Source organism: Cyclopterus lumpus, chromosome 9, assembly GCF_009769545.1.
Source record: "Cyclopterus lumpus isolate fCycLum1 chromosome 9, fCycLum1.pri, whole genome shotgun sequence".
In the NCBI taxonomy this organism is placed as follows: domain Eukaryota; kingdom Metazoa; phylum Chordata; class Actinopteri; order Perciformes; family Cyclopteridae; genus Cyclopterus; species Cyclopterus lumpus.
In genome coordinates, this window is record NC_046974.1 from 21,304,024 (window position 1) to 21,318,162 (window position 14,139).

Here is a 14,139-nt window from a genome sequence, read left to right on the forward strand (position 1 = left end):
CACATGGCAAGAAGTTTGCACCGTCTTCAACATTCATAAAATAACTCACAGTTTGACTCCAAGTTGTGGCGGAAATACAGCTCAATATATCATATATAAATAATAACCTTCAATGACAAAAAGAAATATGAACAGATGTGAGACGTCGTGAGTATTCTGCTGGGATCCCATGATCGTTTGCTCACTTAATCCACATGTTTAATTGTGTTGGTTATTCACGACGATGGTTTGTTCCTGTTGCTATGCTCCTGCAGAGATTATGTCTTGCTCCTGTTTTGCCAGTTGTGTGCATTTGTAGTCCTTTAATCACCTGTGATAAGGTCCGGCTCTGATGGATTTGATCAGGTGCAGCAGGAGAAGTTTGGTTTGTTCCTGGGAGCATCTAATTTGGGCAGCGACTGGTAGTGACTTTTGTCATCAAATGCAGCCTGTTTGGTTACCTGCCTACGGAGTGGAAAAAAAAGAGAAACAGGGGGAACATTAGAACAATTTAGGGAGGAAAGTCTCGCTCTAAAACATACAGTATTTTACATTTACAGTATTGTGTTTTTTTTATGTAGCTGCCAATCCGTTGTCCTCAGGGATCAACCAATTACATTGCCGCTAATGGAGGTCAGCAGAGACAAAGTTATACAGACCTCAATCCAATTAAACTAATAAGAACTCGAGGAAAACGTTGTTTAGGGTGTTATGTCATGTCGGTCCACATAGAGGACTTGCTAATTGAGACGGATATAAAGGTTCCTTGTAAAGGAATTGGCCTCTAATAGTGTCTTTGAGTATCATGAAAAGCGCTATATAAATTCAATGCATTATTATTATTATTATTATTATTAATAATAGCTCTATGATGCTGTATCTCTATGAGCGGGTCCCTGTTTCATACCAACAGGTGGCAGCAACATGCCAAGCTATGCTGCAATGCTCCAGCCAATGTAGAGAAGAAGAAGACGAGTAGATAGGAACTAAACATGCATGTCAACAATGCAGAATTATAAAGATTTAAATTAATTTGCAAATGTTTTATAAGGAAAGAAATGCATTCAACATATTTGTTTGACTTCAAGGATACCCACATTGTGGTTTGGTGGGTAACACTGAATATAAACATCACTTTTTGTTTATTTACAAGGAAACTCCACCGTGCACCTTTAACCTCCATGTTAGTTTTCCATTGCAGCAATAATCTTGTTCTCATTTCTTCACACACAGCAACGGTCCCAATTAGGAGCTTGGCATAAAGAGCATTATGCTGTTCATAACTACATTTAAGGTGGTCCTGATTGCTCTTTTTGGAATTTACCAATAAAACAAAAGATCAAAAAAGATTTTCAAAAAAGGCAGACATGTTAATTTAACGTCAGCAGTGTTTGATTTTAATGTCCCACTACCAAGCCATGCCAATCAGCCTGCACATACAGACAGCCCTGGACAGAACTAAATGGAAGACAATAATTATGTATCAAGTGCACCTGTTTTTAACAACCAAAATGTCCCCTACAAGGTAAGACCTAAGGACATAAAAATACACAAACTTGTAAGTGAATCAGTTGTCTCACCTGGCCAGATGCAGCACCGCCTCAAGGATGTTGGAGCCCTCTTTGGCACTAGTTTCACAGAACAGAGTGTTGTATGTCTGTTGGGTGAATAAAGGAAATCATTCATTTTTAATCACATATGTCATAACCCTACACCGAGCAACACATTGAGTAATGAGTGATTGACATTTGGATTAAACTAGGATTACAGTTTTAGTATGTAGGCAGTGTACCAAATGTTCAGAGTGATTACGACATTAAAATATAGCGTATTTAAAATAAATCGACGGTGTTTATTTGTCATTACCATGGCCAGTTTTTCTCCATAGCTGGTTGGAACACAGTTCGCTCCATCTTGTCTAAGATCACACTTATTACCCACAAGCATGATGGGAATATCCTCCTGGGACACGTCCTGCTGTGTATACCAAAATACCAAAATAAAATATGAAATATAAAGTAACAAATGAAAAAGGAAAACCAAATATTGCAGAGTACCTACATACTGTAAACTGCTGTATACATACTTTTGCAGCTTGCTGACAACAGAATGTATGTGCTGAATACATTTTAAAAAACTGAAACAATTGGTTTGACGTTAAGCACCACAGAGTGCACATTAGTGCATTATATCAGAAAACACATGACATGCACGTAAAGCATGCACACATCAAAAGCCACATAAATGTCAGCATGTCCACGGTATAACAGCAGAGCACAATCCAAACAATGTACATCCAACACTTACATATCTGCTGCATGTAAAATAAGAGAAGGAAAAAAGTAAGATCACTTAGTTTGATATTCAAATGACTTTTTACCTTATAATAACACCAACGCTGCCAATACAAATTTACATTACAGATGGATTTCACCTTCACTACATTCTGCTGAGGTCTGGAACTTCTTTGCCACAAACAATCAATGTCAGTCAGCAACTTTTCAGCAGAGTGTTGCATTACCTCGATCATGTCCACCCACTCTCGAACATTAAGAAAGCTCTTCTCACAGGTGACGTCGTACAGCAGCAACACACCATCGGCCCGGCGGAAATACGACTTTGCAATGCTGCGAAACCTGAGATGAGGAGAGAAAATGATTCAAGATGAACACAAAGATATATGACCCTTGGTATACTCACTGGTTGTGATAGGATAAATACAGAATGTCCTTATGCACAAATGAGTTTACTTTTCAGGAACATAACACACGTGATAAAAAGCTGTTAAAAACACATCTATAAATGAAAAGTGTAAGGTAACCAACATATCAGGCACACACACACACGCACACACACACACACACACACACACACACACACACACACACACACACACACACACACACACACACACACACACCTCTCTTGTCCTGCAGTGTCCCATAGTTGTAGTGAAACAGGCTCTCCGTCCACAACCAGAGTTTTCATCTGGAAATCCACTCCTGAACACACGAAGGAGACAAAACTAACATGACTACAAGAGAAAAGACACGTCTTACGAAGCAGTAAGTGCCTTATATCAGATTAACTGGATATTTTCTGAAGCTATGACTTCCTGGCCCATATGCAGAAATTAATTATTAATTAGTCAGTGGGCATATCTTGGGAAATATGTTTTTTTGCCATCGATTTGACAGGTAAAGGAAGAGGGAACAAGACAATAAAGCTTGCTAATCCAACATAACAACGGCAAACAGCTGGCTTCGGTTTCACCAACTCACCCAGTGTAGCGCTGGAGTTTAATTTGAATTCGTTCTTGCAGAGGCGAAGCAGGAAACTGGACTTTCCCACAGCAGCATCTCCAGCCAGGACGATCCTGTAGGCCTTCTCTGATGTTATGCAGCCCAGGTCCATGATGTTGTTGCCCTCCTGGAGGAGGGACAGAGAGGCAGAGCGGAGGCAAGGAAGAGTGAGCCATGCAACACTGGTAACTTGACTGCACATTTATTTCATGTTAAATATGTTTCGTCCTCTATTTTGCAATTGTTGCTTTTCTTATTTGTATCTCTGTCCATCATAAATTCTGTTCACGGATAGAGAAGAGGAATTTATGGCTCATTGCAGGCCAGGAAGTGTTCAAATATACATACAATACGCTCTTAAGCCCCACGAGCAACAACTAGAGATCGCAATGTACACAATATAAAAGGACACACTGAGCAGTTTTCTAAAACTGTAACGTTTGTCCCGAAGTAAGACCAAATCCAGCTATTTATCTATATCTGCAGCAAATTCTATGTAAATCTGGCCATTCGTTTTGAAAACACAAAAGGAAAGTTTGACGTGATGGTAGCGCGAGACTTATAAACATTACAATGGTGGTGGCAGAACACATCTCTCCTTCCTATCTTCTACAGGATAACCTCCCCTCTCTCTCATCTTCCGTCTCTCTCTTACCCGAACGCTGATGGCACTCAGGGCTTTCCGTATCGTGGGGGCCGGGGTTTCAGATGGCTTCCACTCCAAAACTGAGCTGCTGTCTGACCCGAATGCTGACTCACCGTCCTGAGTCTCCGCCGGCTGTTATGTAGGCACACAGCAGCAGCACACATTAGCACAACAATGTACTCACACTCATAATTCACATGTTATTACTGTAACCTGTACACATGACATCTATTGCATCTGTCCATCCGGGGACAGGGATCCTCCTCTGTTGCTCTCCTGAAGGTTTCTTCCCTTTTTTCCCCGTGAAAGGTTATTTTTGGGGAGTTTTTCCTGATTCGATGTGAGGTCCTGGGACAGGGATGTCGTGGCATCTCTGAGGCAAATTTGTAATTTGTGATATTGGGCTATACAAAATAAACTGAATTGAATTGAATTGAATAGTAGCCATGGAAAAGTCTGTATGAAATATCCTTCATATCTTTAGAACTCTTGGCACTTAATCGATAAATCTACTATTTAATTAACCTGCAACGACTTTGATAATCAATGAATCGGAATGAGTAGTTTCTTTATTTTAAGTCAACATTCTTTCAAACTTTTCAAATGTGAATATTTTATGGTCTTATGTACGCCTCTGTGAAAATAACCATATCTATCCTTTGAGTTATTGTCAAAACAAGACATGTGGGGATGTCACCCAGGGCTTTGGGGAACACTCAACGGCGTTCCTGACATTTTATATCATTTTATTATCCTATTTTTATTTAAAAGGGGCCATGTACAGTTAAAACATAAATGTCACCATTTGATGCACTGTACCAGATTATAGCTACAGCTAATTTGCATCTGTAGTCCCTTGCCAGACCATAACAAACATACGACAATAGTAGACAATACAGGATAAGACACAATACAACAGTATAGGCCAAACAACTAATCGATATTAATTGACAGATTAATCGGCATGGATAACAGGCATCAGTTGCAGCCCTACTGCTTAGCAAACGTCCGCATGCTCAAACCGTGTCGCGGTTAACACGACACCTGCATCCGCGTGCCAGCGTTGTCGTTGTGAGCATGTTGCTATGATGACATTGGGCTACACAGAGCCGTCGGCGAGTGATTGCAGACTCTCGGACTTGTTCAAACAAATACCGCATTGCAGCAGCATCGATGGGCACGTCCACTCGTGTCTCTTGTTGTCTCACCTCAGGGTCAGAGTCTTCTCTCGCTGCACTATCCTTGTCGTCATGCTCCTCTCTCTTCTCCTCCATCTCCTTCTCTTCCTCTTCTTCTTGACCTTTTGCCTCCTGCTCTGAATCGTAGCCTCCGTGGGAACCTCTGAGCGTCGACAGGCCGCTGTCGATGTAGAGCTCAGGCAGGCTGTCCTCCTCGCACTCACTGCTGTGCTTGCGCCTCATGCCCGGGTCACACATGGCCAAGGCCAGACTGTCACAGCTGGGTCGGCGGCTGTACACAGGGAACTCCTCCATGCGCTGGCAGAACCTGAGGAAGAGGTCCGGAAATAAAGGGGGGGGGGGGGCTTTGATTGTCTGTAAATCACATCATGTAACTCTTATACTGCTAATGCTAAAATGCTTTATTGCAGTTGCAGTTCCACCACTTATTAAGATGTCATTCATATCTTCCTCCTTTACACATTGAGACAGCCCCTGACCCCTAAACCCCTTCACACCACAGAATCATGTCGTTCAACTTCTCAGCTTGGACAGCTCGTTAAACATATTTCTCAGCACGTTCAACATATATTTTTACTTCTATGTTAATACACAGCTGCTCAGCATTCAATCATCCTAAATCTACTGTTTACTAAATCTACAACATTGGACTTCTGTCCTCCATACAACTGAAAATGATAAACTGTAAGTTAGTGCTCAACAATGCCGAGTTTCTCAAAGGATGAATTCAAATGCTTTAGGAATAAGATTATGATAACATATATGTATACTAAAAGAATAGCACTCACCTGAGGTGCAGAATGCATGGTGATATTTAAACACATATAAAGATAGACGGTCTTACCGATCCATTAGTGCGTAAGGGGATGTGTAGCAGATGCTTTTACTTCTGCTTCTGTCCTTTATGTCTCCTGGGGATCCATTGTTATTAGACTGGAAGACAACAGCAATTCAAAATTAGTTTGCCATCATTTCCTGAAATTGACAAATAGTCGTACTGCGATAGTTTTGCTGAACAATGTAACACAACATACATATTTCATCTTAACAAGACATTTTTAATCAAAACTGTTTTCTGAAAATGGATCGCCAAATATACAATCAGCAGAGAGAGCTGAAGTAAAACCTGATTAATCAATTTAGGCGATGAGGTCTATTAGACTGCAAATCAACTTGAATGTCTTGCAAACAACAACAGCGATTGTAAAAAAGAAAAAAAGGTTGAAGCTCATCTCAAAGCAATATAAGCCCCAAATAAATCCAGTCGAATGACCCAAAGGAATCTGACTATTTATAGAAAGAAGCATCAGAATACCAAGTTGATATGGAGTCTACCAACCCAATGAATGAAATAACTTCACTAGTTTTGAACTGTGATTATTCTTCTGTTAACTGTGCAGCTTTACCCTGCTGGTCCTCTCCAAGGCGGTCCTCAGGCCATCGTTGCTGTCGTGCAGCTTCCTGTTGGCCGTCCTATCCACACAGAAGGAGATCCGCAGTATTACACTTATTTATTCTCCTATATATATTTTCTTTCTTGAATCCAAGTCATTTCTGACAACAGCAACATCTCTTGCCATCTCTAGAACACATCTCTGACATACTGACATTAGTTAGTGTCTGACTTACTGCAGAATCTCGATCTGGCTCTCCAGGATGTCTCGCTCATCAGAGAAGTTTTTCATGAACTCCTCGTCTCTGCAGCAAAACACCAACATGTTTATTGTTATGAATATAAACCAAAAGAGCAATCACAGTTATCACAACCTGACTTACTGCCAGTGAAAATCTCTTTTTAGTGACCCAACATGGCCGACAACAGTTCCAGGACTTTGAAAACTGACAATAGAAAGGACGAGAGATATTTCCATGCTTCTGTATCCCAATTAAAGTCAATAAAACCAGATAATTGTTCCCATCAGATCAACTGATTGACACAATGACATCACACCAAATTCATGACTGACATGAGACGCCTCAAAAGAGGAGGAGCAGGAGGCGGAGTATCATCCTGCTAGTGGCCCTGTCGCTTCTGTTGCTGAGTAACGCTCATGAAGAGGTTATTGTGTGTGTGTGTGTGTGTGTGTGTGTTCAGTCACTCCAGGATATCCTGTTTCAGCTGAGACAAAATGAATACACCCCCCCCAGGAACAAATGCACCATCAGGGGGACGGTGGCGGTGATTCTCTGTTGCTCTACAGAGAAATATCTCAACAGCTTACTTCATGTGACGGAGAACAATATCTGTTCCTCTCAAGTTCACAAAAATGTTAAAGAGATGTGAGAAAATGAAGAGAAAACCTGTTCTGCAACCCAGTAATTGCAGGTTTAGACTTTCAGAGTTTACACTGGAAGCAAAGAATGTAGACAGAGGTGTAGTCTTATGAAACAATTCGCTTCTCAAAAAACGGTAAACAAAAAGGACCGCGAAAAAAGAATTGAAACTCAACAACACACTGAAACTTGAAGAAATTGTAAACGTGAACACCCGGCGTAGATACAACAAACCCAGATCACACTCTAGTAAGATCACCGTTCAGAGCTGATGCTTTGATCGGTCAGCTCCGTCTTCAGCGAGTCCATCTCACTGCGCAGACAGGCCACTTTGGTCTGAGACTTCAACAGCTCCTGCTTTAACCGCTGGTTCTCCTGCAGAGAGAACGAGTCTGAGTGGGCTGTAGAGGAGGAGCTGAGAGGAAAGTAACAACTCTGCCTGATATGCAAAAACTCCCCGACATTCGTCAATGCGTGGAGGAACATTCAGCCTCACCACTGTGAGCTCATTGAGCTTCTTCCTCAACGCCGGACTCTCGTCTTTCACAGTGATGTCCTTGTACTTCTCTTCTATCTGATGAACGAGTTCACATATTGAAGATTACGGTTACTTGACATTTCGTGTTTTCACGAGTGAAAGAGTAAATCAGTCTTGGTTCAGCTTCTTGTGAATGCCGTCAGTGTTTATCATACTATTAAGCGGAACTGTGCTTTTACCAAACATGCACAATAAACTTCACTTTTAAGAGGCTTTTTCTTGTTGTTGCTTACATCTAAATTAAAGCGGTGCAGTACTTATGAAGCCTTAGCCCTTAAGGATGTAATTAAGTTAGATAATAAATCCTTAGTTTGAACATTGCTTATGATCTTCATGCTCTACATAACACGGAGCAGAATCACGTAAGAGGGCTGTGACTGCTGGAGTCTATATTGACCTACAGTGTTGATGGTGTGTTGTAGTGAAAATGAGGTGCAGTCAAAGAGGGGAAACATTTACCATCTGCATCGTCTGGATCTTACACTGCAGCTCACACACTTCAGTCTCATAACTTCTCCGTAACTCACCAAGTGCAGCCTCTGTTCGCCTATTCTCCTTCAAAGACAAACAAACACAAATACATTGAATAATTAGTTGCATTAAGATGGCAGTTTATGAAATTTGATCCTCTCTACAGTTAGGTAATTTCTGTGACACATTAATCCGTGACTATTTTAGGGCAGGTTTTGACGGGCGCCGCTGGGGAAACAATATCAGCAACGGTCTATCTACAAGTTCTAAAAATAAAGACCTCTCTTATAGGTGTCAGAACACAAAACAAACAGCAGCTCCCGAGTCAGCAGACTTACATAAGTTGACGCACGCGGTGATAAAACAGCGTTTATGTTCCCGCACAAGCTTGAAAGAAACTTCACGGCCAAAGATAAGATGAAAGATTAAATGAATACAAGTGAAATAAATCACACGGTTTGTACTGTTCTGTCATGTCACCAAGTCAGCCATTTTCCCCTGATGTCATGGAAAGCTAAATATTGTTATCAAGTCTTTATCATTTCACACACCATGCTGTTTAATGATTTGCATCAGATTCCAGCTTTCATGAAACTAAAACAAATGCTAACAAGACAAAAAAAACACTTTATTTAAGAATGAAAAAGCTCCTGTTCCATTAATATATGCATGCCTCATTATTGACAGCTGTCAGCAGCTAACAATGACAGCAATTGACTCAAATCTATCCCTAAATTTGATTTCTCTCATACCTGAAGTTGCATATGATATGGAGCCACGGTGCTGGTATGTGAGCTGACCTGGACCACCGAGTGTGCACCCTTATTCTTTACAAGTTCATCATTTTCATCAACACATCATTAAACCCCCGTCATCACAAATAGACCCAGACATATCACATACCAACTGCTGGAAGCTAAACCATAATCCAGCACCTCCATCTTTCTACTGTTTCATATCTGGGATCCACAGTGTTGTGAAATCCAGCTGATCGGCAGGCGTGTCTGTGTTTGGATGAGTAATCTGATATTCAGCCGCTTACGTTTGTTTGATATGAGGGAAGAGCTGAACAAACGCAAGCCTGCTTATCACTTTTGTCTACATAAACTTCAGAGAAACAAATATGGGGGACTTTTGTGTGAGTTCTGTCCCACCTGCTCTTGTGTTTTTCTCTCCGCAGCATGAATGCGCTGATCCATCTCCTCTTCCATTTCACTGAGCTGCATAGATGCCTGGTCCTGTGCTCTGCAAAACAATAACAGCATAACTTCACCACCCATCCATTAAATATAATTAAAAAAAGACCTTGCTCTGTTTAATACGTCATCTACTGGGAGCTCTTCAGATTACTGAAAGCTTCAGCCCCAACAAGACCATCACATTTGATTTTATATAGATATGATGGATTTATGTGAAACATAGCTTCAACGAAATGTTTGTTGACCATTAAATGTTGCTCGGCCAAATCAATATAACTGTAAACATAAGGAAGTTAACACATTCTCATTTTTTTGCAGTCCCATTGTCAACAAGAGGTACTTGTATATCCATACCTCATCAAATGTCATTATACTTAAATAGCAGCTTGTCTTTTACCAAACTCCATCATTCTGTTTCACATGAATGTCTGTGGAAAATCTTAATTTCACCTACTTTGAAGGATGCAAGTGAGTGTGTGTAAGTGTGTGTGTGTATGTGTGTGTGTGCATGCGTGTGTGTGTGCATGTGTGTGTGTGCGTGTGTGTGTGTGTGTATGTGTGTGTATGTGTGTGTGTTCCCCACCGTTTGATGGCGAGGGCCAGGTTCTCCATCTCTGAGTTCTGCTGTTTGATCTCTTTAGTGAAGTTTATGATGAGTTTCTCAAACTGATTTATCAGTCGGGGCTCCGTCAGCCGGATGTTCTGATACAACGCAGCTGCTTGTTCATTCCTGGAAGACATTAAGGATTAAACATCAGCTTTGTTCTGTAGTAACAGCATGTGACAACAATATGTTAGGACTTTACTACTTCTGGTTGACAAAACCATACATAAACCATAAGGATGAGTTCAGGTAAAGCCTAATCATTGCGATGATACGGTGATAAAGCGCAGTCGTAAATGTGCATTACATACGTCTGAAGCGGGTTCGCCTTCGGACAGGGCGGACTGGCCGGAAAAGCTAAAGCATATAGACTCTGCTGCCTGTCTGTCAACAACTCACGGTGACACACAGTGTGCTGCAACATCATACCGTGTCAAACACAAACTCATCATAAAAGAAACGCACACAAAACAAGCACGGGACGTTGAACATAGAAACTGTTGTTAGGTTGTAATTGATTTGATCGTTTGTTCAGGATCGTTGTTTAAGTCATCGAAAACAGCTCTACCCCAAAGAAAATCATAATCATAAGGTTATGCTCACAGAAAGTGCAAGTGTTTTGTTTGGGTCATTCATCGCAGGATTAGTCACAAACATTAAAATGAATGGGACAGAGATAACTGTTTTAATCCCTCTGAAAAACCTTGACCGGTTTTTCAATGTTTCCAATGTGTATTTACTTCAAGAATCTCTCCTGAATTCAACAACAAAATAATGAAGTGTTCCTCTTTGGTTTGGGAGATGCCTATTATCATAAAGCTAGGATACAAAAATACACACTCAAAAGCCTGAATCCTAATTCAGACCTCTGAAACGGTTGCATATTCTGGCGCTATTAACAATTATTTCCATGCTTAAGAAACATGCTGGATTGGGATTTGCGACGGGATTTCTCAAAAGGAATATTTCTGGAACATTTGAGGACATCTTGTGCAGATGAACCGTGTTGTTATGCAAGAATAAATAAAAGTCCCTGCCTCAATCAGCTGAGAGATTAAAAATAAAAAACACTCCTTACAACAGCGCCAGTCAGCAATACAAATATGAATTGGAATGTAATCGATTGTGTCCTCTTTTCTCTCGATCGTATACTCACACAACATCCTCTTTCATTCCTTAGAAAACAGAGACTTGTCTGACGTGATTTGTTTCCCAACGTGTCATGACTCAGCTGACTGCGGTAACAGTGATTGTAACTGCTCGAAGATAAAAGAGTGTATTAAGCAGACAACACCGCTGTGACAATCAATGTCCTGATGTCATGGCAGCACTGCAGCGCGAGGACGAGTCGAATGCAAGGCCTGAAGGTCTGACTCAATAAATACATTTTGGGGACTTTAATATTTCATCATAAGTGAATTAAACGTTTAATGAGATTGGTTAAAAAGTGCCTTAATTTCCACCAAATCAGTCCGATAGACACCAAACTATATGTCTGAGTCACGACTGATTCTTACCAGTTCATCCTTTTCAATTCATACAAAGATTCAGGAGGCCTCATTGGAGAAAAGGTGTCAACAGAGACACGACAAGCGGGACAACAAAAACTCAAAGCAGTACTGTCGCTTACATATTCAGAAAGAATCTAGAAACTTGAAAGACATGATAGTGAGAATCCTGGAAGATAGTAAGGGCGAGACAAATATACATTGTATTATCTGCTGCAGACAATAATATGAAAAGACTTGTAGGCAAAGGTATGTTTGAAAACACCAAGAAGGAATAGTAAGCCTGAGTTGTACAAAGATGGGAGAAAGAATGAGGGTTATATTTTCAAAATAGTGTCTTAAAATTAAAATAAATCCTTCTGAGCTACACGGTCGAGAAAAAAAAAACTGCTGTTGTCATAAAACCTTGAAATTACAAAGAAGGCAATATCTAACTATTTTATGTGTAGAGAAACACAACAATGCTGACAGTCATACTGCAATACATCACTGTGAATGTCCTTTAGTTTTGGTTCAAGTCTCTGAGAAATGGAGAACCGCTGGTCTGAGGTCTGCAGCTGGATGTGGCTGAAAATATACTTTATTACTCGTGGAATCATATTGTGATTCACGCATTATTTAGTGTTATCCAAATGAACGACTCTGAGCAAACTAATGTTTAAAATAATCTACTTTATTATTATTGTTATTGTTGTTTTTGTTTTACATGGTAGAATCTTTAATAGTAGAATAAAGTTAATCGATTTGTGACTCACTGCAATGTTTTTTGTTATCGGAAAAATATTCGTTATGTTCTTACATTTACTTCGGCCATATTGCTCAGCCCTAATACTTAGAAATTGTGGTATCATCAAAAAAAAATATTGACAACTGTACTAATCACCTCATTAGTTTCAGTGGAAGAAGTCACACAAGTTAATCATAAATGAAGTTAATCATGAGAGACTTTATGAACTTCTGAGAGGAAACCTGCTGTAATATGTTACAACAACAACATGCCAATGAGCTAGGACAATTAATGACATGGTACCGTTCAGTGAGCATTAGTTGTTGTGTACAGTATCCCAATTAGACTTTAGGAGGGTTTTATCTCACCCTCCTAAAGGTTTTGGACTAAATTAACAGGTGTATAACCATAGACCAATAAAGATATTGTTGCCTGAAAAATATCTTAAACAATTATTATCTAATTTTCAAAAGAAATCTACTTATTTGTTAAAAGCTGTGTCACAGATCTCATCCTAATTGGAAGATAACTTATTTATGTACCTTATGGGCTGTAATGAGATGCCTTCAGGAACACATATTTTAAGATAAACACATGTAAAAACACAGTCACTATCACTGTCTTCTGAGCCACGGCGAGTTATTCTAATAGCGTGGCTGCAGGTGTGACTTAATAAATGGTTTGACCGCTTTCATATATCATTTGGCAACTTCCCTGGAGCGATGACGATGATGATGTCTCACCATCACCTTTACTTAACACACACTACTCTCACTGTTGAGCACATTCATATCGTCTAAAGAATTTCCATATTTTCTAAAAAAAAAACACAAAAAAAAACAGCCCCGACTCCGTGACTGGCCATCAGCGGACAGGTGCGCGCTCTCACCTGGGGATGAACTTGGCCTGCTCTCCCAGTCTCATCTCGAAGTTCTCCCAGGCGGCGGACATCTCTGCGCCGTCCGAATCCATGTCCTCTCCGTAGCGGTCGTGGAAGCCGTCGATGAACTCCGGCAGGGTGACGGTCCCGTCGCCGTCGACGTCCAGTCGGTTAAATATCCGGTCCGCCTCCGCCGCGGGCACCTGCAGCTCGGCGCAGATGTTGAGAAACTCGTCTCTCTCGATCCGCCCCGAGTTGTCCACGTCGTAGGCGTTGAAGAGGTTACGCAGCCGGTCCTGCTCCTCTGCGCTCATAACACAGCTGGAGGGAAGCGGCTGGCTGGGGGGGGGGGGGGGGGAGAAGAGAAAGAAGAGGAAGAAGAGGACGTCTCGGTGAAGTTAGTCGTCCGATACCACCGTTTGATTCCAGTAACTCCCCAACTCCTTCGCTCCTATCCACGTATGTCGACAGCTGTTACGCAGTGGAACATGGTGTCGAGGTTAATCCATGTTCACCCGTTTAAACCGCTCCAACATGGACGCCTCGGCGGCTGGATTGTCTTCACCAAATAGTTCCCCTGTTGGTTTCAGCCAGCAGTCAGCTGGACGGACAGAGAAGCCGCTGTGTCTGACTCAGGTGACGCGCCAGCCATCAGTACCTGTGTGCAGTGTGTGTGTGTCTGTGTGTGTGTGTGTGTGTGTGTGTGTGTGTGTGTGTGTGTGTGTGTGTGTGTGTGTGTGTGTGTGTGTGCGTGTGCGTGAGCGTGTGGGTGTGTTCACTCCTCTCTTACCTCAACAATAGAGGAGGTCTGA

General features: G+C 41.2%; 1 protein-coding gene across 1 annotated transcript in view; it reads right to left on the reverse strand.

Annotated features, from left to right (window-relative positions):
* rasef (RAS and EF-hand domain containing) overlaps positions 1–13,926 on the reverse strand; it is a 14,991-nt gene extending 1,065 nt beyond the window's left edge. Inside the window, exons 1-17 of the mRNA XM_034540551.1 lie at positions 13,337–13,926; positions 10,192–10,338; positions 9,564–9,654; positions 8,398–8,493; positions 7,897–7,974; positions 7,660–7,775; positions 6,756–6,824; positions 6,533–6,599; positions 5,971–6,059; positions 5,136–5,433; positions 3,937–4,059; positions 3,261–3,408; positions 2,900–2,981; positions 2,501–2,615; positions 1,846–1,956; positions 1,560–1,636; positions 1–444 (exon numbers count right to left, since the gene is read on the reverse strand). The exon at positions 1–444 is cut by the window's left edge and continues 1,065 nt beyond it. Coding sequence (XP_034396442.1) covers positions 342–444; positions 1,560–1,636; positions 1,846–1,956; positions 2,501–2,615; positions 2,900–2,981; positions 3,261–3,408; positions 3,937–4,059; positions 5,136–5,433; positions 5,971–6,059; positions 6,533–6,599; positions 6,756–6,824; positions 7,660–7,775; positions 7,897–7,974; positions 8,398–8,493; positions 9,564–9,654; positions 10,192–10,338; positions 13,337–13,641 — 2,115 coding nt within the window. The 5' untranslated portion in view covers positions 13,642–13,926 and the 3' untranslated portion in view covers positions 1–341. The remainder of the gene's footprint in view (positions 445–1,559; positions 1,637–1,845; positions 1,957–2,500; positions 2,616–2,899; positions 2,982–3,260; positions 3,409–3,936; positions 4,060–5,135; positions 5,434–5,970; positions 6,060–6,532; positions 6,600–6,755; positions 6,825–7,659; positions 7,776–7,896; positions 7,975–8,397; positions 8,494–9,563; positions 9,655–10,191; positions 10,339–13,336) is intronic.
* Positions 13,927–14,139: the final 213 nt, after the last annotated feature.